The sequence below is a fragment of the Eptesicus fuscus genome, chromosome 2, assembly GCF_027574615.1.
Source record: "Eptesicus fuscus isolate TK198812 chromosome 2, DD_ASM_mEF_20220401, whole genome shotgun sequence".
Lineage (NCBI taxonomy): Eukaryota > Metazoa > Chordata > Mammalia > Chiroptera > Vespertilionidae > Eptesicus > Eptesicus fuscus.
Window position 1 is genome coordinate 108,626,165 of NC_072474.1, and position 27,970 is coordinate 108,654,134.

The 27,970-nt window shown below is 36.5% G+C and overlaps 1 protein-coding gene across 2 annotated transcripts; it reads right to left on the reverse strand.

Annotated features, from left to right (window-relative positions):
* Window positions 1–26: 26 nt before the first annotated feature.
* Window positions 27–27,965, reverse strand: NCAPG (non-SMC condensin I complex subunit G). Of its 2 annotated transcripts, XM_054729867.1 has the most exons (22): window positions 27,855–27,965; window positions 26,741–26,941; window positions 25,728–25,956; window positions 23,134–23,279; window positions 22,763–22,847; window positions 20,824–21,016; window positions 20,051–20,200; window positions 16,237–16,377; window positions 15,350–15,473; window positions 14,041–14,130; window positions 12,731–12,910; window positions 12,262–12,372; window positions 9,284–9,403; window positions 6,550–6,777; window positions 5,373–5,554; window positions 4,513–4,687; window positions 4,075–4,236; window positions 3,701–3,839; window positions 3,244–3,330; window positions 1,616–1,685; window positions 552–692; window positions 27–446 (listed from the first exon to the last, which is right to left on the reverse strand). In XM_054729867.1, the coding sequence occupies exons 1-21, from the start codon at window positions 27,963–27,965 to the stop codon at window positions 569–571; spliced, it is 3,048 nt and encodes a 1,015-aa protein (XP_054585842.1). In that variant the 3' UTR covers window positions 27–446; window positions 552–568. The 2 variants fall into 2 exon arrangements, with proteins under 2 accessions (XP_054585842.1, XP_008138396.2); XM_008140174.3 differs by lacking the exon at window positions 27–446 and having other exon boundaries at window positions 464–692.
* Window positions 27,966–27,970: the final 5 nt, after the last annotated feature.

Here is a 27,970-nt window from a genome sequence, read left to right on the forward strand (position 1 = left end):
ATGTTTTTAATATAAGAAATGCAAAACAAAATCAAAATGAGAACTGTTTAACTTGGACGCTGAGTACTCTGGTTCATTTTACTAGTCTGCTCTGAAAGTGAGCTCATTTCTAGCAAGTTTGTGGTACTTCACTTGCCCTTGGGGTGTTGTTTTTTAAATGTGTTCTGAGATTGGAAATGTGTCCATTTGTGTTTGATCTGCCATATGCTTCTCAAATGCAAACTACTATCTAGTTACACTTAAAAGTTGCCCACAATGCCGTGATTTAAGCATAGAGCTCATAGGCATCATCTGGAAAGCCAGTTTAAAAACCAGGTTCCTGGGCCCACTTTAGATTCTGATGCAATCCCTGTGACTGATGCAGATGGCTTGCGGAGCGCATTGACAGACGTGTCCTGATGCTTTCATACAGGCCAAAGTCACGTGGAACCACTTGGCAGAAAGTCCTATAAGACAACAGGCAAAATTTTTCTAATGTTGACACAAGGGTTAAGTTTATTAAGGCAAAGAACTAAAAATAATTGTAAAAGGCATTTGTAAAAGGACTCCACCTCCATCATCTCTTCCCCTAATTTATTTCTTCATTGAGAAGTTGCTCCAAGTTCAGTTTACTTTTTGCTAGTGCTGCTGTTTTGGCTCGTCTTGGTAATCTCATCTTCATTTCTGATTCTGGCTCTGGAATTTCATGATCACTAAACAGATTTTGAAAATACATCAATTTAAATACAAGCTTTAAAACCACAGTTTATTTATAAATAAAACGTTTTTTGTTTCTGATAGTGTGTAATTGATAACCTGATTCCACTAAACTTAAAACTAAAATCTCAACCAAAACCAAAACACTTTGACTGGCTATCCAGCAAATTGAAAGCATGGGAAACCTAGCTAATTTCTTTTTATATCTATGTGGAACCTAGTGTTATACATAAGAAAGAAAAAAAACTTTTGTAATGAAGGTTGTCATTAAACAGGGACCATAACAACTGCCCAAAAGAGTTTTTTTGGAGAATTTTAAGAAATGGAAGGAAAAAGGCAATAAAATCCTAAAACACTATAAACAGCATGTTTCCCCAAAAGATTTTTTAGATAATTTAGTCAAAACTTAATCTAAAGGTATGTGCTGAAAGTATACATTTTTAACAACGAAAATGAATGCAAGGAGCTACAACTGTCAGCTTCTAACAGTGCCTATTGGCAGAAACCAAATACAAACACTATACCACTAATATACCCTAATTATAGGCAGAATTATTCTGTAACTATAAATGTAGAGAACCCAAACCTAAATCTCAAGAGTTGCTAATTCAAAATTAGAGGAGCCATACACACACGACCATGTAATTAGAAGAATACCTGGAAATATAAATTGAAGGAACATACTAAAGATGACTACCTAATAGTAAAGGCCATGCCAACTAATGGGAAAAGCAAATAAGCCATAGGAAGTCAAATGCTCTTTACAGTGGAATCCAAGACATAGCCATGTATGGTTTTCACTGCTTATCTTGTTATATATTGAGTTTTTCTGTCCCAGTAGAAGCACCATACAATTTTTTCTACTTCTAGACCAAAAAAAAAAGTAGACCTCCACATACACTATACATGCATAACATACCTTTCCGAGTCAGCCTCAGAAGTCTGTCGTCTCCTGCTAATCCTGGCTGAAGCTGTCACTTTTCTCCGTCCTTAAAGATAGTTTGTTATCAAAATTATCAATTGCTTATTGTTTTTAATCTATTTCTGGGCTACCTAAGTTCTTTATTTTCCCTCTTTAACACATTTCCTCCTTGATACCAATTTCAATACCACAGAGAAAAGGAACTTAAGCAGATTAAAAATTTATTAATTTCTTTTGTAAGCTCTGATAATAGGCAAGGGAAAATAGGGATATTAAGTTATAAATAGGCAAATTTCACTTAAATATTAGGAAAGAAGCATGTGAAAAACATGCTATGTAAAGTGGTTATAGTACAGTGTATGGAGAAGCTAATGAAAATTAAAGCAGAAAGGTAGGTAGGTTAAGCCCATAAACAGATCCTAAAGAAACAGAACTTGAATCAAGAAAGTAATGGCTTCTTAGGAAATATTCAAACATATACATGGCCAATCCAAATATGTTCTAAAACATATTTCAGTATAAAAATTAGTCTTTATATGTTGTTTTTGGAAGTTGCAAAAATTCTACTTGCTAGAAATTTACAAGGTTAAAAAGACAGTTTAGCCTGGGATGCTCCCCATTTACGGTAACAAATAAAACAAAATAGATTTTAAAAGATTGAGCTATCAAAAAAAAAGGTGGTAGTCTAATGGATAGTATCTAACTAAAAGCTATCTTATCAAAACTATATTGTTCATATGATCACTTGGTTGAAATTTGTAAACACAACTTTTTCATGTGAGACTTGTTCGTTATTCACCAATAGTCCTTACATATTTACTTTTAAACTTCTAATGTAACTATCCCCAAGAAAATACCCAACATTATGGGACTAATTTGGGACATCCAGCAATTAGCACTTAATTAACTGACTAGCTACAAAATATTATGGGTAGATTTTATTTACAAAAACATAAAATGCATAAGAAAAAGACCTCAAAAACATTTTCAAGGATTAAAATAATTGTTGGCTCATGGATGGTATTATTAGTGTTCTTTATATTGGTATGCTTGGATGTATTTCCTGATTTTCTGTAATAAGCATGCATTTCTTTTGTAATAAGAAAATAAAACAATAAAAAAGTCTTGAATTACAGATTTTTTCCCAAGTGATCCCCTAATAGTCAACATTTACATTATTCCAACAAGTCCCCTATTGGTATCCCTTGGGAAATAAATTATGTTGGGGAAATACGAAATAAAATGGAAAAAAAGGAAAACAGAAACCCAGGAAAATACTAGGCAAATAAAAGGGATAAAATTGCTTAACCATAGAAAGACTACAACATAACTAATAATATAAAATCATCACTGATCATTTGCTGATAAAAATCCATTTAACCCAAATAATCCTTTGCAATATGATCTTTTGCATCATATTTCAAACCAAAGCACTTGGAGCAACACCGACCATCTTTTAGAAAACACAGCAAAACCTAATTATCAGCTGAAAGAATTAAAAAGTAAAGAATACCTAAGACATTTTTCCCTATGGAAACAAAGATAAGGAAACTTGCAAAGTAAGTAGTTCACTGGAAAACAAACTTGGAAAGTTGTATTATAAAACTAGTCAATCCAAGCACTACCTCTGACAGGCTTTCGCTGAGTGGATTTTGACGCTCCGGTTGCTTTTACATCCTTGAGAGGAGTTACACATACTTCTTTATTCTTTTCTATTACAGGAAATAATGCAACAATGTAAATAAAAAATAGCCTCACGAAATATTTTAAATGGTCTAAGTCAATTTTTCATAATCACAACTAGTCCCATTAGCAGCTATTGAAAATTTATCATAAATCAGTGTTCCAAAAATGTGAATACTGGCAAGTAAGTAAGCAAAACTCACAGTCCTATGGTGAGAAATGTACACCAAAAAATTGTAAAATTAGAATAAACACTTAGCAGTTATATGCTTTCCCAAAGGGATTAATTAGAAAAATTTCCTTTTCATTTCTGAAACCCAACCACATATTACAGGAGAAAAAATGTGTCTCAGTAAAGATGAGAAGGAACTAATTTTATTCAGGTTAGTTTGCTGTTACCCTCTTCGTTTTCACACACAGTCGTGGTCGTGCTGGCATCCTGTGCTGCCACAGCTTGCTCACCACAGTCTTTACTTCCTTTTTCTAACTGCATCTTGATTTTCTCCAAAGCTCTCAGACATATCCTATCTTTTACTTGCTATAATAGAAAACATTAACATTTTTTAAATACAGGATTTTCTAATTTTGCAAAAGAGCTGTACTCTGATATCAAGTTGTTTAAAGATTCTAAAATTTTATTAGACTTATGAAGGAAATATTTACTTAAAATGAGCAAAGTCACAGTATGCTAAGATGTATAACTTAATACAGCCATGTGAATTCTACTTTGATAAGAATATATACATAATAAGAGTAATTAGAAACTACTTTACCTCCAGAATCTCATTCAACAGAACCAAAAGATCTTTAGCAAGACTGGTACTGAGTTCTAAAGAACTCAAGGCTTTTGTATAGACCCGAATTTCTGGTGAACATGGACATCTTAAGATCTCATTGCAAATTTTTATAGCCAAATTGTCATGAACTGTTAAGGCCTGGAAAAGCAAGAGAAAAATCTTTGAAAATTGAAAATGGTATGATTATACTACAGTCCTACACATCTAATAAACATTTCCAACTAATTATCTGCCTTCATCCCAAATGCAAAATGTCTAAAACCTATTAACGTATTTCTTCCCAGAAATCTCAAAATCAAAATGTATCTTTTATTTCAAGGAATCTCTCAGAGGGATTATTTTTAAAAAACAAAGAAACAGTGACCTGCATCCTAATCAGCCCTGCCATCCATAGGCTGACATATTCACACCCACCTGAAAATCTTGGGAATTCTTGGCCTTAGGATGCAATCCACTTGGTCTTGTCAAATCTACCAGTAACTCAGTAACATTAGTGACATCTATTTCAGCTAAAGGAGAAGATGCAGGGGCATTGGCCAGTGTTTGCAGAGTTGGGAAAAAGGCTTCTTCAAAACATTCCTGATTAGTCCTATTGAAAAACAATTTGAAAGTATACTGTCAAAGAAAAAGCACATGATTCTTAAAAATGTGTCTATATAAAAGCCTAAGCGAAACACAGGAGCTGCCCCCTGGTGGTCGCGCTCCCATAGGGGGAGCGCCCCTCAGCCAGAAGCCAGGCTCAGGGCTGATGAGCGCAGCTGCCACGGGGTCGGGGTCGGGAGCCTCTCCCGACACAGCAGCAGCACTACTGAGCAGTGGCAGCAGGTGCAGCAGGCCGAGATGAGCACAAGCAGTGCAGCGCCTGACCCCGGCTCAGCTCGGCTCGGGCTCCTCCCTAGCAACCTGACACTTGGTGCACTGCTACATCCCCTGGGGGATGTCCAACTGCCAGTTTAGGCCTGCGGGGATGGGGCCTAAACCAGCAGTCGGGTATCCCCCCGAGGGTTCCCAGATTGTGAGAGGGGGCAGGCCAGGCTGAAGGCCTCCCCGCACCGTGCACTAGGCCTCTAGTATGTATAAAATTCATCCCATCAAGACACAGTACATTTTCATCTGGGAAAAAAATAATTCAGGTAGATAAACTCTAATTTCTTATTTCACCACTTAACACTGAAGAAAAAGAATAAACAAAACAATACTACAGATATGATCCTGGGGAGTGTGAATTTAACTTCAAATCAGATTCTGATTCATTGATATGGCTAAATAAATACCTGCTTGCATAAGCAAACATGGGGAAGAACACGCCTAGACAATGTCGAAGTCGAACATCCTCTTCCGTCACAGGATTGTACCATAACAAGATAAGACGAGACAAAATCCTGCTGCTGACCAGCAGCCCAGAGAACATCAGCTTGGCTAGTCCTTCTGCAGCTCCTGTCCTGAGTTCAGACACCTAATGAAAATGACTTTCATTAAAAGAAATGTTTTATTTGTATTTCCTTTTTAAGCCTTAAAATGTAGCCTGTCCTACAATATTTTTATATGAACTATCCAAGATCATTCATGTTATTATGAATTTGTTAAAGGCAGAACTATCAAATCACAATAACCAAAAGGTAGTGAACAGCTAAACACATGGTGGTATGTATATAAAGTGGAATATTGTTCTGCTATAAGAAGAAATAAAGTACTGATGCAAGCTACTACATGGATGATACTCAAAAGACAAGCTAAGTGAAAGACACCAAGTCACACACTGTATATAATTCCATTTATATGAAATATCTAGAATAGTTACATCTGTAGAGACAAAATGCAGATTCATGGTTGTCAGGGGCTGGCGGGAAGGGAAATAGACTAACTGCTTAATGGGTTAACTTTCCTTTTGGGATAATGTAAACATTTTTTAAAATTAGAGGTGATGCTTGTACTATATTGTGAATGTACTAAATGCCAATAAATAGTTCAATTTAAAATTGCTAGTTCATGTTATGTCAATTTTACCTTAGTAAAAAAAATCAATATTAAAAAATTTAATTAAATGTTTACATATGCTGGAAAATGTAGTTCAAGAATACCTTAAGAAAAAACATGCAACTCCATACCATATCTTACATCTTCCACCCACCCAATGTAAAATTATTTCTTAAGACTCTTGGGGGAAAAGTATTTTAAGTCATAAATCACAAAGACAGGGAAAAAGATGAAAATATGATAGGAACCCCTTCCAATAGTCATTTCATTTTTGTTACACTGGATTCTCGGAACATAAAATTTGATAGCAAGGAACTAGGTATACTGGAAGTGAAAGTAGAATTTAATTATGATAGTCAAAAGGCAAAATGTTTAAATGTCAGCCAAGTTTAAACTGTAGCCTAAATATTATAAGGAACATAAACATACATGCTAAAAAGGACATTTCGGAATAGCAGGGCTGTGATTTCCTACCTCACTATCTAAGAAATCAGAGAGAAGTTTCAGAACATTCTTGGCTGTAGCAGTCACTTCTTCAGCTTCTTTGGACTCTTGCTCTTCATCAGTGTTTACTTCTGCACCTTCACTTTGAACGGCTTTCATGTTCTTAGTTGTAAATGGTTCAATCCCAAATGTCATCAGTTGGTCAAAGATTGCCTTTAAAGCACTCATTTTTATTGTCACATCATCAATTTGCAAAACCTAAATTAAAACATCCCCAACAAAAAAAGGGAATTCAGTAAACTTTGGTTATGCTGCATAAAATTAACATGTATCTTATTTTCTCAGTCTAATTTCATAACAGTGTCAAGCCTACATAAAACATTTTTCAAAACCAACTGAAATTTCTATTTTTTAGTTATTGTTTTTATTTATTTGTACCATAACAGTTATATTTCCTTCAGAAGAAGTTCATCTTCAATCAAAAAGTCTGGAAGTAGTGTCAGGCTGAATTATATTACTTGTTCTTTTTTATTTAAAAAAAAATGTTCAACTCTGATTTTCTCTTCTTAGCTAAATTCAGATTTCATTAACAGTGAATTCCGTTTTCAGTGAACTGGACTGGAGGTGATCTGGAAAGCCCAGCAATTTGTGTGATCTATCCTCATATAAGAAAACTGAATTCCTGCACAGCAAACCTCACAACCATGAAAAAAATAGAGCTGAATATTTCTATTATAGAGATTTACTATAATCTTTAATGACTTAAGTTTTGGTGAGTGATAAACTACTAGACTATATTGATTACTTTTAGAGTGCACAAAATTCCACATGTAACTAACTCACTTTATTTCATTTGAATCTAGCATTCACAAACATTTTTAATTTTAAAAAATAGTTATTTTATTCAAGCAAATATTAATAGCAAATGCCTGAAAAAAGTAAGTTTAGAGATCAAAGTTGTTTAAACTAAAAAAATAAATAAACATAATTCTTTATAACTTTAATTCCATGACTAGGCTGCTCTTGACTGGTTTGATTTCAAAGAAGGTAAAATTGTGGAATAGTCTTGATAAGAAATATTTGTTTATCTTCCACATCAACTTGACTTTGACAAGTCCTTAGGAACGAACAGTACCAAGGCTCCCACAGGGCATCTCTCTCTCTCTCTCTCTCTCTCTCTCTCTCTCTCTCTCTCTCATAGGGGTGACTTAGTATTATGTCACTTCAAAATGCTCCAGGACACTCTTGAGCATTAAATTCATATTGCATTTCTTCTGTCTGAAATGACCAAACCACATTATTATTACTGATATTATGTCAGCAAAAGTTAAAAGGATTAAAATTCACATTTCCTCTATAAAGGTCAAGTGAACATAAATATTTTTAAAAGAATTCAATGGTATTGCCTTTGCTGCCGTACTAGAAACTTGACATAACTGTCAATCTCCTCTGTCAGAGTTCCAGCTTGACTACAACAACTTATAATTTTTCAGCAGCATTCACAACGGTATATAGGAATTTTAAAGAATATTTTACCTCAGTTTTAGAGCCAAAAAGAACTATTTAGTAAGCTAGACATAAATGAACCCTTCACTATCAAATATTCTACTAAGATTTTTTTTTCTTACACTTAAAAAAAAAGAAAATGCAGCCCCTCTTCTGGGTATCTATCCGAAAAATTTGAAAACATTCATTTCCAAAGTACATGTAGCCATTTGTTCACTCTAGCACTATTCACAGTGGCCAAGACATGGAAACAACCCAAGTGTCCTTCAATAGACAACTGGATAAAGAAAATGTGGTACATATATACAATAGAATACTACTTAGCCATAAGAAGAGATGAAACACTGCCATTTGCAACAACGTGAATGGATCTTGAGAACATCATGCTTAAGTGAAATAACTCAGAAAAAGTAAAAAACCATGATTTCACTCAATTGTGGGATATAAAACTGAAAGCAACAAATGAACACAAGAAAAACAAACAAAAATTTATAGACACAGACAACAGTGTAGTTGTTACCAGAGGAAAAGGGGTTGGGGAGCTTAGGTAATGGGTAAATGGGGTCAAATATCTGGTGACAAAAGATGTGACTTCGGGTGGTGGGCACACAATGCAATATACAGATGCTATATCATAGAACTGCACACCTGAAACCTATATAATTTTATTAATCAATGTCACCCCAATAAATTTTTTTTAAATTATTAAAAATAAAAGTAATAACCAGGGTCAGTCTGACACTTCAAGACCTTAAACTTCTAGAAATACAGGAAACAGAAGTCAAGAACTTTCTGTTCTAATTTTTTAGCAAAATCTCTTTGAAAATGGAGGATTTTATTTCCTGATCACCTAAAAGCCATTACATTTCACAACAGTAAACAAGAACTTCCTTTAGAATTACTAGCAGAATCACTGATGCCTACCATACTATATATTGTTTATTTTTCATTGTACTTTCTCTTCTAAAATGTACCGTCCTATCTTATTTTTTTCTAAGCCTAGAATAATGCTGGGCATATAATATGCACTCAATAAATATTTACTGTATGATTAACTTTAAAAATCCTTAAATAACTGACATTTCACCCCTTTTCTACAGAGATGTTTGAATAAGAAAAGTCAAAAAATAAAAATTGTCTCAAAGTCATGATAATCATCATTTTCAATAATATTAAATTTAGAGTACTAGCATTATCATCACAGCTTCTGAGTATATTAGAAAAAACAATCAAGATTTTGTCACAAGATAAATCATACCTGTAAGAGCAATACGAAGTGTTTACTTGCAAAATTCTGATTCTGTAGTCCACAGCATCCCAAACATAAAACAGCCAGATTTCTTACTACAGGATGAACACTTATTATTCCAGGAAGAATCTAAAATGAATTAGAGGTTATAATTTTTACCAGGAAAGAAGTTTACAATATTATATTAAAAATATGTTCAAAATAATTTTTGTATGATTTTTGTATACCAGCATTTCCATATTATCTATTAACTCAAATAATTCCATTTTCAATTGAAAAGGTAAGTATTAAATTGCTAAACAGAAGAATACAGCCCGAGTGAAATAATCTGATCATGAGACTCCTCCTCTTCCACCTGCGGAAACTTTCTCAATGGCTTCCCAATGCTCATAGAACAAAGAGAAAACGCCTTCATATGACATAAATTTCTCACTGTGAACTCCTTCCCAGTATCATCCCATATTATGCTACCCCTTGTTCTCGCTTAATTGGCCTGATTGTGATGCCTCCCACTCAGTGCTGTCCAGTAGAACATGCAGGCCACGTATGTCATTTTTAACTTTCTAATAGTCATATTAAAGTGAAACTAATCTTAGTATATTTTAGTCAATATAACCCAAATATCATAAATCATGTAATCAATACTTAAAATTTAAGGTAATTTACAGTCTTCAAAACCCAATATTTTTATACTAATAGCACATCTCAGTTTAAACTAGTTTTTAATAACCACATGTAGCTGGTGGTTACTGTACTGGAGAGCAGATCTAGAACATTCTTCCTCCCTCATGCACATAGTTAATGTCTATTCAAATATCAGACCAAAGTCACCTTCCATGAACACATCAAATTCTACTACTGTAAGTTTACATATGCTCATATAGCTCTTATTCATAGCCATTATCAACAGTATAAGCTTCTACTTTCTTATTTGATTGATGTTTCCATGAGGGCAGTCTACATATGCTTCGTATACCATGTATACTCTATCCCCAGTATTTAGTACACAGTGGAGGTTCACTAAATATTTGCTCAATTAATTTATTTTATGTAAAAAATAGTAATTTCATAAAAATATTCTAAATTTTGTATCTAAATATCTTACTCATTTACATCCTTCTATAGTCTCTTTCAATCTTTAGACAGTTTTTAGATAGTTTTTATATACTTAAAATCATTATGACCATTCAATTTTGTGTTCTTTCTTCCCTCAACATTGTATGTATTTACTACTTGAATTACTACTAGACATGAAGTATGCAAACAGAACTTTAAAAGCATCTCTTTTCACTGATTACATCTGCTTCACTCAAAATAATACTACATTCTGCCCTAACCGGTTTGGCTCAGTGGATAGAGTGACCCTGCTAGCGGTTCTCAACCTGTGGGTCCCGACCCACAGGTTGAGAACCGCTACTGTAGAGCCTAAGACCATCGGAAAACACAGATATTTACATTACGATTCATCAACAGTAGCAAAATTACAGTTATGAAGTAGCAACGAAAATAATTTTATGGTTGGGGGTCACCACAACATGAGGAACTGTATTAAAGGGTCGTGGCATTAGAAAGGTTGAGAACCAATGGTTTAATAGAATCTAGTTTTAATCAAAAGCTCTAAGCTGTTATAAACAACTAGAGGCCCAGTGCATGAAATTCATGCACTGGGCGGGGGGGAGTGGGGGTCTCTCAGCCTGGCCTTCGCCCTCTAGCAGTCTTGGAGCCCTTGGAGGATGTCCACCTGCCGGCTTAGGCCCGCTCTCCACGGGGATCAGCCCTAAGCCAACATTTGGACATTCCTCTCGCAATCTGGGACCCCTCGTTCCTTACTGCTTGGCTCACTTCTCCTTACCACTGCCATGGAGGTGGGAGAGGCTCCCGCCACCACCACTGCACTCGCCAGCTGTGAGCCCGGTTTCTGGCTGACCAGCTCTCCCCCTGTGGGAGCACAATGACCATCAGGGGGCAGCTCCTGTGTTGAGCATCTGCCCCCTGGTGGTCAGTGCTCATCATAGCGACTGGTCATTCCACCATTCAGTCAATTTGCCTATTAGGCTTTTATTATATAGGATAATTGGTCTTCTTTACTGAATTAAGAAACTCACGACAACCCAAAATGTAAATTTTAGATCACATTCATTAGCTGTTTTTCAGTAATCCCAAGTAAAAACAATTTTGGGAGAATCCTGGAAGAACGTAAACACATTCAAAATTTGCTTTGGATGAGTACACAACTAAAAAAGAAGACTCCACAGCTGCAATGTCTAAGACTGTAGCCACTAACCACATTATGACTACTGAACACTTGAAATGTCTCTAGTTTGGACTGAGATGTGCTCTTAGACTTGGTATGTCAGAACAGAATTTAAACTATCTCAATAGTTTTAATATTGAGTAAATGATGAAGTTATAATATTTTGGGTAAATCGGGTTAAAGATATTAAAATTAATTTCACCTGTTCCTTTTTTATTTTTTAAATGTGGCTACTAGAAAATTTAAAGTCACATGAGGTTTGTATGATATTTCTATCAGACAATGCTGCTCTGGAGTCTTGCAGTATTTATGTCCCTAAGCTCAGTAAAATGGAGATTACCTATGAAGGGCTACTTTAGTAAAAAGTCTCTTAAATATACAGTAATATATATATATATATATATACAGGGCTCACCATGTATCTTTTCCTACTCTTACTATATAGCAAGATTCCAGTACTTAAAGGAATGAAAATATTCAATATCTCTTTCCAGCATAAATTAATTTTTTCACAATGTTTAAAGGAATAACTACTATATACCAGGTCCTTTACATGCATTATTATCAATTTAATCTTCATAATATGATTGTAGCCATTGCATTTTTTTACCATTTATATTTACCAGATATTTAAAATGGTCATCTTTTCATTCTTTTGAATCCCAGAGAAAATTTTACTTATAAAGTGAGGAAGGAGTGCACTAAAATAAAGCTTCAAAGGCCACCAACATACCAAAGACTCAATGATGCCGTTCATGGTTGCACTTATCCCTGTTGAAGTGGACATCTGTTTCAACAGTTCATAACACAAAATAAGACACTTCTGTAGTGTCTCAGCATCATTCTAAAAATGAAACACAAACCATTCAGCATTAGTATGTGCCATGACCGGGAACAGAACCCACAACCTTTCAGTGTACGAGACAACGCTCCAACCAACTGAGCCACACCAGCCAGGGCGGAAGACTTTAGCACATAAGGGGGCAAATAAAATCCTAGCTACAATAATTAAAGTTAATTAAGGCCTCTCAAAGTCCAATATAGAAAGGAAGTGGAGAGGAAAAATATTTTCATATTAATTCATGGTACTATGAAAAAGCCCTCCAAAGTAAATATATTTTGGCAGCTTTCTGGGTTTAAAAACACCAGATTTAGTTGAGATAAATATCAGCTGAAATTTTGTATAAAGAAGTTATCTATACCTTTTCTACATGGACTTCTTTAATTTCAAGCTGCTCTGTCTCTTTCAATAGGTTTACTCTGGCATCTTCTAATGTTTTTATTTCTTCTTTTAACTCTGATGCTCGCTTAAAATCCTGTAGGGTAATGCAATTTTCCAAAGCTTCTTTTGTCTCAATAAGTTTAACTTTTATCTCAGCCATCTAGGAAAGATATCAATTGATTGTGTAAATACCAAACAAAAACTATTAATATGAAAATCTGTAGCAAACTGAAGAGTACAATATAACATCTCAATGTCCCAGAAGTTAATCAGCCAGGCATATACAAAGTTGTAGTCTTCCTGAAAAAGAGACCTGCAAAAATCTTTCTCATTGACATAATCTGACATTTTAGATACTTTTATAGCTTAACTAGAGGCCCGATGCACAAAATTCGTGCACTCATTGGCAGGGGGGATCCCTCAGCCCAGCCTGCGCCCTCTTGCAGTCTAGGACCCCTTGGGGGATGTCCAACTGATGGCTTAGCTCTGCCACAGAGGAAAGAGAGGCTCCCGCCACCACCACTGTGTTTGCCAGCCATGTGCCCGGCGCTTCTGGCTGAGTGGCATTCCCCCATGGGAGCACACTGACCACCAGGGGCATCTCCTGCATTGAACGTCTGGCCCCTGGTGGTCAGTGCACGTCATAGCAACTGGTCGTTCCGCCGTTCAGTCGATTTGCATGTTAGTCTTTTATTATATAGGACTAGAGGCCTGGTGCACAAAATTCTTGCACGGGTGGCGGGGGGTCCCTCAGCCCAGCCTGCACCCTCTCCAATCTGGGACATCCCTCTTGCAATCCAGGACCGCTAGCTTCTAACCACTCACCTGCCTGCCTGCTTGATCACCCCTAACCACCTCTGCCTGCCTGCCTGAGTGCCCCCAATTTGCTCTTCACCTGCTGGCCCGATTGCCCCTAACAGCTACCCTGCTGGCCTGATCCCCGTAACTGCTCTCCCCTGCCAACCTGATCACCCCTAACTGCCTCTGCCTTGGCCCCTCTACCGTGGCTTTGTCCAGAAGGATGACCAGAAGGATGTCACGAAGATGTCCGGTCTAACTAGCATATTACCCTTTTATTAGTATAGATAGTTAACATGTTAAGCCCCATGTCAGTCACCAGTGACTGACACTATACTTTCCATCCGGAAGACAGAACAGGCTGGGTGCTTCACTCAGTAATCAATAATTTAACCTGGTGAGAACGATTCTGAAAATGTACAGCAAGGGGGAATAAAAGACTTGCAGAACTACATTATATTCAAGTATTTCTTTAATTCAGAAGAGATTTACCTTGAGTTCTTTCTTTCTTGCATCAGCTGGATCAATTTTAACACCAACAGTAACAATGGGTGCCCGAATCTCTGAGATAATTTCTGTAACCTGGTAAGTAAAGTTATAATTCAGCAAACATGCTGTCATATATGCTTTATTTCAGAAAATGACATTAAACTGCTATATACAACTCATTAGTATCCAGAATCTCTTGAAAAATAAAGCAAAATATACAAGTAAAAATGGTACACATTCTATTTGCTAGACAAGTTTAGAAAAAAATTACCAAATACATCTGACAAAAACTAATATTATGGAAGATAACAGGCACATAGATACTGAAGATAAGTTCTCAAATATTGCTTGAGAAACAGAAAAAATGAATATAGTGCTTAACCTCAGGTACCATAAAACTAAAATTATCTGCTTAAAATTTTCACCTCCCTCCCTTATTCAGCTCCATGGGAGCTAAATTTAAGAAATAGAATATTCTTTATTGTTCTTCTGGATATACAATGCATAAATAATAAAAGCATAACTAAAGACTTTCCTTTCAGAGCTACTGGAGTTAGCCAATTCAGGAAAAGGCTACATCCTAAATGAGGGTACTTAAGCAGACACTGGATAGCCACTAACTAGGAATGTCATAGAATTGGACTTATGTATAAGTATGTATTTATAAGGAGGGGTTGGAAAAGACAACCTGCGAATTAACTTATGATTTTATGAAAAGCAATGATAAAGGTCTGTCTTTTTTGGCTACCCCAGAGAAAATAACACTTGGCAACAGTAATATTATACTAACATTTATTTCTGTATTTACAAAGCAGTTCATGAACATTATTTCATTAAATAATGAAAGGTAGATTTTATTGTTATTCTATTTTGCAGACAAGTAAAACATCTTAATTAAATAACTTGCTCAAAATCACAAAGCCAGAAAATGTCAGAGGGGGTTTGAACTCAGGTATGTATAACTTGAGCCAGCTCTCAAATACTCTAGTGATCATGCCCAATGTCACCTCTTCCCTAACCAGCTCCATTTCAAATTGATACAACACAATGGTAAGTATCTAAGAGGAGGAGATATTTTTTTTAAGTAAGTGTGTGTGTGTGTGTGTGTGTGTGTGTGTGTGTGTGTGTGTGATAAGAGAGAGAGAGAGAGAGAGAGAGAGAGAGAGAGAGAGAGATTTGGTTTTAAATTTAAAAACTTGATAGAGACTAAATTAAAAGTTAAAGACAAAGCAAAAGTATTGAAAAAAAGAGACAATCCTCAGTCATTGACCAAAACCTCTTAACTTTATCAACAATGAAGAAAATTACTTACAATTTGTGTTCTCTTATTATCATCTATAATGATGTGGAGCAGTCTTTCAACAAGAAAAGAAATTAGGGACATTGGGGTTGTGGGTATAGTAAGAATCTCCTGTAAAATAGCCAGCAGTCGTTTCCTGCATTCAAAAAGAACTATTTTAATTTAAATATGACAGCAGAAACACATTTTATCTCTAACATTTCTCCTCTTCTGCAGACTTAAATCACATTTATCTCAGTTCTTTGTTATATTTATCACTATAGGCAAAAAAATATATGAAGAGATTTTAGGTCAAAAATTTATGTTCTGCAAAAAAAAATTATAAATGGCCTTATAATCTTTTATAAATCAACATAATGAAATGACAAAATACCAGAAGTGAATAAAACCTTTTAGATAGAATTACTAGCCCTGTCATGAAGACAAATATATTTTTATGCATAAACCTGCAATTTCATTGATTTATTCTAAAGAAATTGAATTAAGACCTCATAAAATTTAAAAGTAAACAAAAAATAAAGAAAAATAAAGAATCCTCATGAAAAAAAAGACCTCATATATTTTATATGCACACACACTCCGGGGGAGGGGGGGAAGGGAGGAAGGGAAGGGTATGTTTCCTTTTAAATATTACATATATATGAGGAGAGAGAATACTTTTTATAACATGTTAGAGAACTAGGTTAAATACAGGGGTGGATAAAAGTAGGTTTACAATTTTGAGTACATGAAATAGTTTATTCTTGTGTTTTTACTAATTATTCTATTACTTTCCATAGGAACAACTGTAAACCTACTTTTGCCCACTCTGTATATTTAATTGCCCACTCTATATAACAAGACTATATTTCAATATAGAATTAGAACTAATTAGAACTAGGGTTAGCATTTAGACATACCTTCCTCCTTCTTCATTAGTATCCAAAGACTTGATTATTAGAATCAATTGTTGACCTATGAACTCTTTTGTCATCAAATGTTCAATGTAAGAAAAATCATTTCTGCGTTCATCATCAACAACTGGAATGCTCTGAATATAACTAAAACAAGAAAATGAATAAATATAGGATGTTTTAAGAAACATTAAACAGCTCCCCATTAGGTGACAAAAGAGTCTTTTTTCAGTTCACAGTAATACAAATATATAGATGTTTATACCATGTGGCACTAATTTGATTTACAGAGTAAATTCTACGCTATCATCCTGAACTTTTTTGCACAGAAATTTATTGACTTGAATCAAAAAAATTTGAAAAACATTTTCATTGAAGATTCAAATTTACTATGGGAAATTTTCAAGAGGTACATATTTAGTGCTCTCAAACTGATAACTATTTCAATGTCAATAGTATTCTCCTATTTTTAATCTTTTTATTTTTCTATTACACTTGATATTCAGTATTTTATATTTGTTTCAGGTATATGTCACTAGTATTCTCAATTTTAAAGTTCTGAATCCATTTTCCAAAATCCAGTTTCATAAAGAGCTAGTCATCATCATTTCTAATTAACCACTATTTTGTTTAAAAGAAAAGTAGTAATAATAATAGTGATTACACAAGTAATCCATGAATACAATGACCTTTTAAAAATCAGGAAAATAGATAGCTTCATTAATTTGTATTATCTTTGCTTAGGAGCTCTATTAATCTCTGTATTGTCCTTATTTTAGTGTAGGTGCTATTGAGTAGCACCATCAACTACCCTTGAGTAATTAACTCTTCTTGCTACAAAATGCCTGAAAATATATTCCTGAGAGTATCATGAAACAATTTTCCACTTAATTTTGTTTCTTTACTTGAGTATATTAATCCTACCTAGTAATTTTGCTCCAAAAAGAAAAGCATTCTATTTCTTAAGTATTCTTTCAATAATAATTAAAATACAATTTTTAAAGTTTTCTTCTCTGTAGGTATAAAAAAACAAGTTGACTAAAGTTATTATAAAACTCACAGATTAAATGACAAAGGAAATATAAGCATAAGTAACCACGTTCTATACATGTCAATATTAACTAAGAATCAATTTGTGAAGCAGTCTTTGATAAGAGGTTTCCCCTCTATGTTATTTAAATATTTAACATTTCCTCATATTTTTAATATTTTCTCTATCTTTTATAAGCATTTATTACTTCTATATTAATATATATTACTAAGCATTACATCAAACCCATTTCTTTTGGAAACATTTCAATATGACCCAAACAGCATTATAATGAACTAGAGGCACTATGAACGAAATTCATGCACAAGGGGCGGGGGGTGGGGTGGTCCCTGCGCCCAGCCTGCACCCTCTCCAATCTGGGATCCCTCTCACAATCCGGAACCACTGGCTCCTAACCGCTCAGCTGCCTGCCTGCCTGATGCCCCTAACCGCCTAACTGCTCTCCCCTCCTGGCCTGATTGCCCTAACTGCCTAACTGCTCTCTGCTGCCGGCCTGATCCCCCTAACTGCCTATCTGCTCTCCTCTCCTGTCCTGATCCCCCTAAATGCTTATCTGCGCTCCCCTCCTGGCCTGATCCCCTTAACTGCCCATCTGCTCTCCCCTCCTTGCCTGATCACCCTAAATGTCTATCTGCTCTCCCCTCCTGGCCTGATCGCCCTAACTGCCTATCTGCTCTCCCTTCTTCTCCATGCCCTTTGGACCCCTGGCACAGGCATGTTGAGAGCTCTCCGCCGCGGCCCCACCCCTGTCCTGATTGGTCATTACGTGGTGTTCCGGCCAATTTGCAAATTCCTCTATTATTAGTATTAGACTAGAGGCCCGGTGCATAAAATTCATGAATGGGGGGATGGGGGAGGCGTGTCCCTCAGCCCAGCCTGCACCCTCTCCAATCTGGGTCATCCCTCTCACAATCTGGGACTGCTGGCTCCTAACTACTCACCTGCCTGCCTGCCTGCCTTATTTCCCCTAACCACTCTAACCGCTCCCCTGCCAGCATGATCGTCCCCAACTGCCCTCCCCTGCTGGCCCGATTGCTCCCAACTGCCTTCCCCTGCAGGGCTGAGGAGACTGGAGGACTGAGGCTGGATGAGGTGGGGATGAGGGGACCAGGCACCGCCATCTTTGTGAAGGTGTGGCAGCAATTAGCATATTCCCTCTTTATTGGCTTGGGTGTCACCATCTTGTGAGGGCATGGCGGTCAATTAGCATATTCCCTCTTTATTAGCAAGGATATTCTAACTAAATGTTAAAGCCTGAAATAATTACCATTAAAACACTTAGTAAATTTACACATGTTTTTCATGATGTTATTATGAGCTCAAACTGTTCAGTTTTCATATTGGCTCACATTTAAGATATCTATCCTGTATTTAATATTTTCCATGTGAAATTCAAATTCATTTAGAGCTTTGTTCCCTAATTTATATGTGAGACCTTTATAAGCAAAAGCAGAATAGTATGTTTTTATGCAAAGAAAATTCAGGCCTATAATCCATATTATATAGAAGCTTTTATAAATGAATCAAAAACATAAAGTTAAAAATCTACACATCAATATCTCTGAAAATATATATAATCTTTGGCACAGCAATTCCACCCTGGGAATCAACCCCACAAAATCTCAAACATACATAAAAATGTACAAGGAAGTTTAACACACTTATAACATCAGTGAAAATCGTAAACACCTAAAATGTCCATCAACAAAGGAGTAAATTCAAACAACACTACCACACTATGGAATGATAAACTGTTAAGACTGTGATATATTTATATGCACCAACATATAATGATCTCAGACACCAGTAGTTAAAAAAAAATAAACAATTATGTATAGTGCACTATATTTTAAAAAAGCATTTCTGCATTTAGTATACATGTATGTAAATGTAGAGAAAGGTTTGAAAGTATACACCCCAAATTGTTTAGTTGTTAACCCAAGGAAATCACTAATTGAGGAATTAGCAGATAAAAGAGGAAATTCCACATTGTTATTTTATATATCTCTGTATTGGAATTTTGACAAGAATTAATTCATATTTTATTTGTATAATTTTAAAGCAAAATAAGTAAAAATTAGAGTAATTCAAATAACTTAAGAAAATAAATTGAAAATAAAAAGCCAAACAGTAACAGTTTTAAGTACTGGCCACAAATGTCTACCCTGTCAGTTGGAAAACAATGGCCCATGCACCAGATACAGCCTACTGGCTGTTTTTCTATAGCTTGCAAGCTAAGATTTTTACATTTTTAAATAGCAGTTTAAAATATATACGTGAAAATATATACATGTGTAAATATATACATGTGAAAATCACATGAAATTCAAATTTCAGCATCCATAAAATCGATGAAAGTGTTATCAAAAACAGTCACACTTATTCATTACATCTTGTCTTTGCCTGCTTCAGCGCTGCCACAGTGAATTGAGTCATTGTGACAGAGACAGGACAGCCCACAGACTCTCACATATTTGCTATCTGGCACTTAGAACTAAGATTTCTAACCAATTTCAGAATAACATCATCATCATCAATTTCATGGAGAAATGTACATAATCACATCTTAAGTTTTCAGGAAATATCCCTAAACATATTGACTTTACTCTTTCTTCAGAAAGACTCAATGTGCATACCTATTTATCTCTGTCTATCCAAAAATATGGTTTTCAACTTATTCCCAATCAAGCCTGTCTTTGAGGGAGGGAGCTGAAAGACTAACATGGATGGCAACACAAGTACATTCCAAACCAAAGGAAAAAATTTTACCTCAGTAAATACTCTGCAAATATCACAGGCTCTGGCAAAATCTGCTCTAAAAATTCTTCACCTTCATCTCCTTTTGACCTCAAATATTCACAAAGGACACGCCAATACAAAGCATTTTCAGGAGTTAATGTTTCCATTGGAATCAATTTCCTTCATTTGAAAGGGAGAAAATAAAAGGAAGCATGATCTTAATTCTCAATTAAAATTTTGAACTAAATATAAAAATAAGAAGCAAACTTGATTTAAAACCACCATCCTTTTAAACTGCAAAATCATTAAGTTATCACAAAAAAAGAATGAAAATATTTAGACAAAAATAAATAAGTAAATAAAAATAAATTGAGCAAACTATAGGATGCATGTTGTTCAACTTTCCATGGTAGGTTAATGCAAAAATCAAGTAACAAAATAAAACAATAAAAAATGCAGCTAAAATGCATATGAGCCTATCCAATGGACACAGACACCAGGGGGTTGAGGGCATGAGTGGGGGTGTGGAGAGCAATGGGGGGATAAGGACACATATGTAATACCTTAATCAATAAAGGGGGGAAAAATTTTAAATGCAGCTAAAGTAGTCTATGAAAAAGTAGTGAGTTCTTACCAAGGGAGGAAAAAGGGGAGGGGGGGATGTCCACCAGAGTAAAAAATAAATAAATAAATAAGAGGGATAAAAAGTATTGATGCAATTTGAAGTAATGGGGGAGAGAGGACTAATTTTTATTATAGAAGTTTATCAGTCTCACATTTCAAACAATGAATACTTTATATACCTGTCATCGTTATTTTTACAGATTTCTGCCAGTTCATTAAGAGGAGTCACTGAAAATAAGGCATTGAGAACAGAGACTGCCACTTCAGAAGAGTTTTCCACATCCAACCGATGAAGCAACTCTAATATATTTCCTTCACTGAAACGCAGCCAGCCTTGGAGAAGATGCTTTTGTGTTGCTTGTTTCACAGCCTCTGTTAAGTCATTTGAAACACAGGTGAACAGAGGCTCCCTCTAGCTTCCATTTCCTGTATTTTGTCTATTTTAATTAATTTACCAGATCAGTGTTAACATAAAGTTGACATTTACAATAAAAATAGAAAGAAACTAAGAGGCAGAATAAAGCATGCCAATGAAAAAAACACAAGTACAATGATATTGCGATAAACACTATGATGCTCATTTCTGAGTAAAATGAAAAAGGTTAGAATCAAATACACAACCACTATCACAATCTTGTATTCTTTCTTCCCTGGGTTCAGTGAACTTCAGGTCTTAGTCTAGCCTACATAATACTACCTATTATTTCACTTGTTGACTGACTTATCTATTACACATGCTGCTATTTGCAGTAGTGAATCATACAAGCATATATCACTGAACAAACCTATTTATTTTTAAAGTCATCCTAATCATTAGTCCTGTGACATAAATGTTTTCAAACTCAGATTTTCTTGCTAGAGCAAAATTAAGCTACCTTAGCCTTCTCATACAGATTGGAAATTTAAACTAGATTATTCCTCATCATTCCTATAAACAGATTCTCTAGTTTTAAGAGGAAGAGAAAAAAACAAACAAAAAAAAAAAACTAAGAAAATTATACTAGTACTAGAGGCCCAGTACATGGATTCATGTACCAGTGGGGTCCCTCGGCCTGGCCTGCAGGGATAGGGCCAAAACGAGCTCTCCGACATCCCCCAAGGGGTCCCGGATTGCAAGAGAGTGCAGGCCAGGCCGAGGGACCCCACCGGTGCATGACTGGGGTCAGGAAGGGACTGCAGGAGGGCTCCAGGGCATGTTCGGCCTGTCTTGCCCAGCCCCAATCTGGGCTGGCCGCCCGGGGAGGACTGTAGGAGGACTCCAGGATGTGTCCAGCCCGTCTCGCCCAATCCCGATCGGGGCCAAATGGGGCCAGAGAGGGACCCGAGAAGGGCTCCAGGGTGTGTCCAGCCAGTCTAGCCCAATCCCAAATGGCCGGACCCCAGCAGCAAGCTAACCTACTGGTTGGAGCATCTGCCCCCTGGTGGTCAGTGCACATCACAGCGACTGGTTGAATGGTCAAACAGTCGAACAGTCGGAAACTTAGCATATTAGGCTTTTATTATATAGGATGACCATTCCTGACTATTGTTTCTAAAGCACAGAAAACATTCATATCAAGATACACACAAAGGGGATAAATAGCATTTTTACTTTATCCTCACCCCAGGATATGATTTTATTAGGTTTTTAGAGGAAGGGAGGGAAGGAGGGAGGGAGACAGACAGACAGACAGAGAGATATCAATTGGTTGCTTCCCCACCTCAACCCCCCACTCCCTGGAGAACTCACAACCTAGATATGTGCCCTGACTGGGAATCCAATGACAACCCTTTTTGTGTATAGGAGGACGCTCCAACCAACTGAGCCACCAGGCCAGGGCAAGATAGCATTTTAATAAAGGAGAGTTGAAAAAGAGATCATGCCCTATTTCTGATGTAAATTAGCTCTATAACCTTCCCATCTGTAAAACACAGAAAGATTGAAACCAACTCTGTTCCTTTTAAGTATCAAGAGCTCTAACTTTAGAAAACGTTTTCTATACAATACACCAAGATGAATTTTTACAGGCTGTGGAATAATAGGCTTATTTGACTTAATTTAGGACACCTGTTTCCTAAATTTTTTAAGTCTGAACTCAAAATCTACAAAAGTTTTGTATATGAAGATGTCTATCTTACCTGCTCTGTCATTAAGACCTTGTTGAAGGAGCATTACTCTCTGAGCAATGGACATGGCTCTCATATGAACCTTTTCACCTAAAACCTTAAAGAGATAATATTAAAATGGTCATTAAACTCAACATAGTTTACAATTCATAACTAGCAATAACACCTTCATCTAAGAAAATGACCCAAAATCTCCAAAAAAATTAATATTTGGTAACACAGTTAATGCAATAAGATTCTACTTAAATTACCTATGCTCTCTGAACAAAAAAATCTCAATTAAAGAAATCATTATTATTTGCCAAATATTTTTCAAAGCATTTTAAAATTATGGCTTTTTGTCTTTTAAGAATATGCCTACACAAGATACTGAACTTATTTACCTGATAAGCCAGCTTTCTAACAGCCTCTTTCACATCCTTGGTGCGTCCTACAATTTTTGACAAAGTCTTTCCTGATGGTATAATACATGATAGCACTGCCCTCCTAACTTCTGGATTTGAATCATTTTCAATCAAAGTAACATATGCTAAAAATAGAACAATATATTTTAGTACATTAAATAAATATTTCTTTAACCATAGTCATAAGATCACACATTATGATATTTAATAGTATCTTTAAAATGATAAAAATATCACCTTTTAGTCTGACATATTTATTCTAGCTGAAGATTTTCTTCTGTCAACTTCCCTTAGTAAGGACAGAATAGGAAATTACTCAATGGATTGAGCATGAAGGCTAAAGCAAAAACAAACAGCCTTAAAGATCATGGAAAATCCACCATCAGGATTATGAAGCTGCTACTCTTCAAGATTTAGAAGAATGTCTAGTATAGCAGGCAGTTTACTTTTAAACTGATATGGCTTTATGAAGAGCCATTACTATTTTGATTTTTAATGAGTTCTAAAAAGAAATAACTTCTGGTTTTACTCACCTAAACAAAATCCATTCCTGAGTTTAAATATCTATTTACCTCTACATCTCAAATTTTCCCCAGGTTCATAATCAAGTACATGTTTATTAAACACTAGAGGCCCGGGGCCTCTAGTGTTTAATAAACATGTACTTGAAATTAATGCAGAGGGGGGGATCCCTCAGCCCACCTGCATGCACCCTCTCCAATATGGGACCCCTCAAGGGATGTCCGACTGCCCGTTTAGGCCCGATCACGGGCCTAAACGGGCAGTCGGACATCACTCTCACAATCAAGGACTGCTGGCTCTCAACTGCTCGCCTGCCTGCCTTCCTCATTGCCCCTAACTGCTTCTGCCTGCCAACCTGATCACCCCCTAACCACTCCCCTGCCAACCTGATTGATGCCTAACTGCTCCCCTGCCAGCCTGATTGCCCCTAACTGTCCTCCCCTGCAGGCCTGGGTCCCCCACAACTGCCCTTCCCTGCAGGCCCAGTTGCCCCCAACTTCCCTCCTCTGCCAGCCTGGTCAGCTGTAACTGCCCTCCCCTGCAGGCTTGATCCCTCCCAACTGCCCTCCCCTGCTGACCTGATCGCCCACAAATGCCCTCCCTTGCAGGCCTGGTCCCTCCCAACTGCCCTCCCCTGCTGGCCATCTTGTGGTGGCAGCCATCTTGTGTGTTGGAGTGATAGTCAATTTGCATATTACTCTTTTATTAGATAGGATGTGTTATACACTATTATTATGTGTACCATTTAACACCAAAAAAGATCAACTACCACTGGTTATCAAAATTGATTATAAAGCTAGTAACAGGGACAAAGAGAAAAATGAACAGAAGAGTGCCCAAAATATACCTAGGCTATCTTAATGAGCCCAAAAGTAGAGAAAGATTTCTTAAAGATAAAAAGTGCAAAACATTAAAAGAGTGATAATTTTGACATTAGGAATTCTGTCCAACAAAAGACATCCCCAAAAGAGCGAAACAATAAGCCATCTAAAGTACGAAGAGAACTACAATTCACAGTATAAAGAATTCCAATAAATCAATAAAACAAACCAACAGAAAAATAGGCAGAACACATTTACAGGAATTATTTAATAGAATAATGGTTGTTAATTTCCAAAAAGATGCATAACAATGACATACTAGTATATCATACACCCAGATAAATAAAACATTTAAAATCTGACAATACTAAACATTGGAGAGAATATAGACCAATGAAGACTTTTGTTAGGACTATTAATTGGTAAACTATTTTACAGAACACTTGTATCTTATCTAGTAAAGCTGAATGCCATATATAGCCTAGAAAAATTCTAATCTGTCTACTAAAAACCACGTGTAAGTTCATAGAAACAGTTTTTTTAAAGCAAAATAACCAAAAACCAGAAGGTCCATTAGTATTAGAAATAATAAATTGTGTTATGTTCATATCACAGAATTCTATAAAACAGTAAATATATAGCTCAACATGAATGAATGTTACAATTAAAAATAATGTTGAAAGCACATAAAAATATACTTATGACACAAATAACATACAAAACGATAGGCAAAGTTTAACACTATTTAGATATGCACATATAGTTAATTGTTTAAACAAAAAGACAGGAAAATTAACAAAAATTTCAGGATAATCATTATCTCTGAGAGAGTGATGTAAGTGGGTGTGATGTAAGTTAGGTTCCAAAGTTATTGATAATGCTCTATTTTTTTAAGTTGGGTGGTATCTCCTTTTTTTTTTTTTTAATATATTTTTATTGATTTTAGAGAGGGAGAGGGATAGAAAGATAAAAACATTAATGATGAGAATCATTGATTGGCTGCCTCCTGCACGCCCCCTACTGGGGATCCGCAACCCAGGCATGTGTCTTGGTCAGAATCAAACCTGGGACCCTTCAGTCCCCTGAGCCAAACCGGCGAGGACAGGTTTCTTTTTTTAATCATTTACATATATACTTCCACATATATATATAGTTCATAATAAAAAATTCATCTACTGATAATTTAACAAAGTCAACAAAACTGAAAAAGGATTTAGTAGCAACACATACCATTAGCCACTGGGCATTCATCATCTTTGGGATCCTGAAGTCTTGAAAGAGCCAGAACTGCCTGTATCCTCACATTTGGAATTTTATCTTTCAATCTAATAAGCATGGCTTCATTAATCTTATCAAACAAATCATCATCAATCTGGGCATTTTCTGGCATATTTCCCAAGAGTTTGTTTATGAGCTGGCATACTCTAAATCTAACAGCATTGCTGTTGGCTTCATGAGACTGAAATGGATACAAACCAAAATCTAGTCACATTCCATTACTAAATAATTACATATCATTCAATTCTGTATGTTTAGAATTTAAAAAATTACAACAGTAATTCAATACTTACAGAAAAACTATGTTCCCTTGATCTTGCGCACTGCCAAGCCAACCTCCTTAAACCACCCGACGTGCCCCCTCCCCACCCAACACCGGTGCCAGGTCGCCTCGGTTCCCCTAAACACTTCTCTCCCAAGTTCACCGCCTACAAAGGATACATGCATACTAAAAATATATCACATAAGTTCTCAAACAGTCTGAAGTATTTTTTAACTTACAAGAGCATATTCCTCTTTATAGGAACTCTTTACTTCTAAAGTAGAGAACTCATTTAAATATATGGAAAAACTGGTTTAGAGAGGTCATTAAAAATTTAATGCTGCTGTTATTTTAAACGTCCACCTTTTACAGGGCATGGGGGGGATGATGACGGATGGATACATGATTTGGGGTGTGAACACATAATGCAGTGTACAGATTTTGTGTTGCACAACTGTGCACCTGAAACCTGTATAATTTTGTTAACCAGTATCACCCAACATAATAAAATAAAAATTTTAAAATGATCCACCTTTTTATCTTAACGACAGTTTCAATGTTTCCTATAAAAAGCAGATTCATTCACAGACATTTTGTCATTTACCAGGTATTTCAATCTCTAAAATATACAAACTCCCCTGGCCCTTTTAATATAGTAAAATGTTCTGCAATTACTTCCCCCAAATTCTAGTTTTCATCATACCTTTAACAGAAAAGTACACAAATAATTTAAAAGTCCGCCGTCTTCCTCTTCATTGTCTCCCACATCTGATTGGTGAAATGAAGTAACAAACTTTGCTGCAAATTCTATTACCCTCTCCACGACAGGTTCACGTTTATAGACCACCATCGCATATTTAAGGTAATGAACGAACTCCTCATGAAAAATTGCTTTATCCTCCACCTGAAACACAAACGAAACCTTCACAAACTGCACAGATAAAATCCTTGTTTTACCAACATTACTCTAAGAATGCTGAATGCATTAGCCATAACGAAGACAAACTAAAGTCATTTAGAAAACTGAATTATCCAAACCATCAAAAGGGAAATAAAATTTGCATAAATTTCTCTCCTGAGATATTAATTTCTCCTGGGGGGGGGGGGGGACGGGACATGAATTTTGACAAGGAAAGCCTTCTTTTTTTTTTTTCCCTCAACATCCTTTCATTCTCAATATGCCTGGGTACCAGTATAGTAAAAGTATGCTTCATGAACTCAAGATCACCAGTGGCTTTAATACTTCGTCATACTTAGCCATTCTGTTGCACAGAAACTTCCTTTTGCTAAAACTTTCACATCTGTCTCCTATCTTCAACTCGTATTTTACGGACTTACAATGTTGCTTGGACCCCAGAATACTTTATTTCCCCGAAATTCATGGCCCTAGTCTTCTCACGGCTCCATTCAAAACAAACAGTGTTTACGTTTACAGGAAGAGCCAGGTCCTGATAATTAACTTGCTCTTTGGTGATTTGATTCCATTTAACCTTGGGGAGGGGTGAGAACGGGTGGGCTGACGGCCGGCGGTGTGAACCACAGCTCGGATCCACCCAACACTGTGCCAGGTCGCCTCGGTGCCCATAAACGTTTCTCTCCCAAGTTCAGCGCCTACAAAGGATAACGGTCCGCACGGGAGGCCGCTGGGGGGAGAGGGGTGAGGGGGAGAGAGGTGAGGGGGAGGAGGGGGAGGGCGGCGACCTCCCGCAGGTCGGGAGGTTTGAGGAGGCTGGGTTGGAAGTGCGCCGAGTCCGGAGGCTTACGGGAGGGCTAGGGGCAGCGGCCGCCAGGGGGGCCTCGGGGTCGGGCGCGCTTACCGTGCGGTAGGTGCGGCTCAGCGCCACCACCAGCTTCGCCTGGTTCTGGTGCGGCTGCTGCGCCAGCTGGAAGGCCTCCTTAATGGGCAGCAGCCTCTTCTCGGCCCCCATGGTGG

Excerpts from the sequence above, each read along its gene's own strand:
- NCAPG (XM_054729867.1), bottom strand. The coding sequence starts at position 27,965 with ATGGGGGCCGAGAAGAGGCTGCTGCCCATTAAGGAGGCCTTCCAGCTG. Across the intron at positions 22,848-23,133 it reads TTAGAAAGCTGGCTTATCAG|GTTTTAGGTGAAAAGGTTCA; the intron begins GTAAATAAGTTC and ends TATCTCTTTAAG. Across the intron at positions 3,331-3,700 it reads TGTGTGTGAAAACGAAGAGG|AAAAGAATAAAGAAGTATGT; the intron begins GTAACAGCAAAC and ends TTCCTGTAATAG.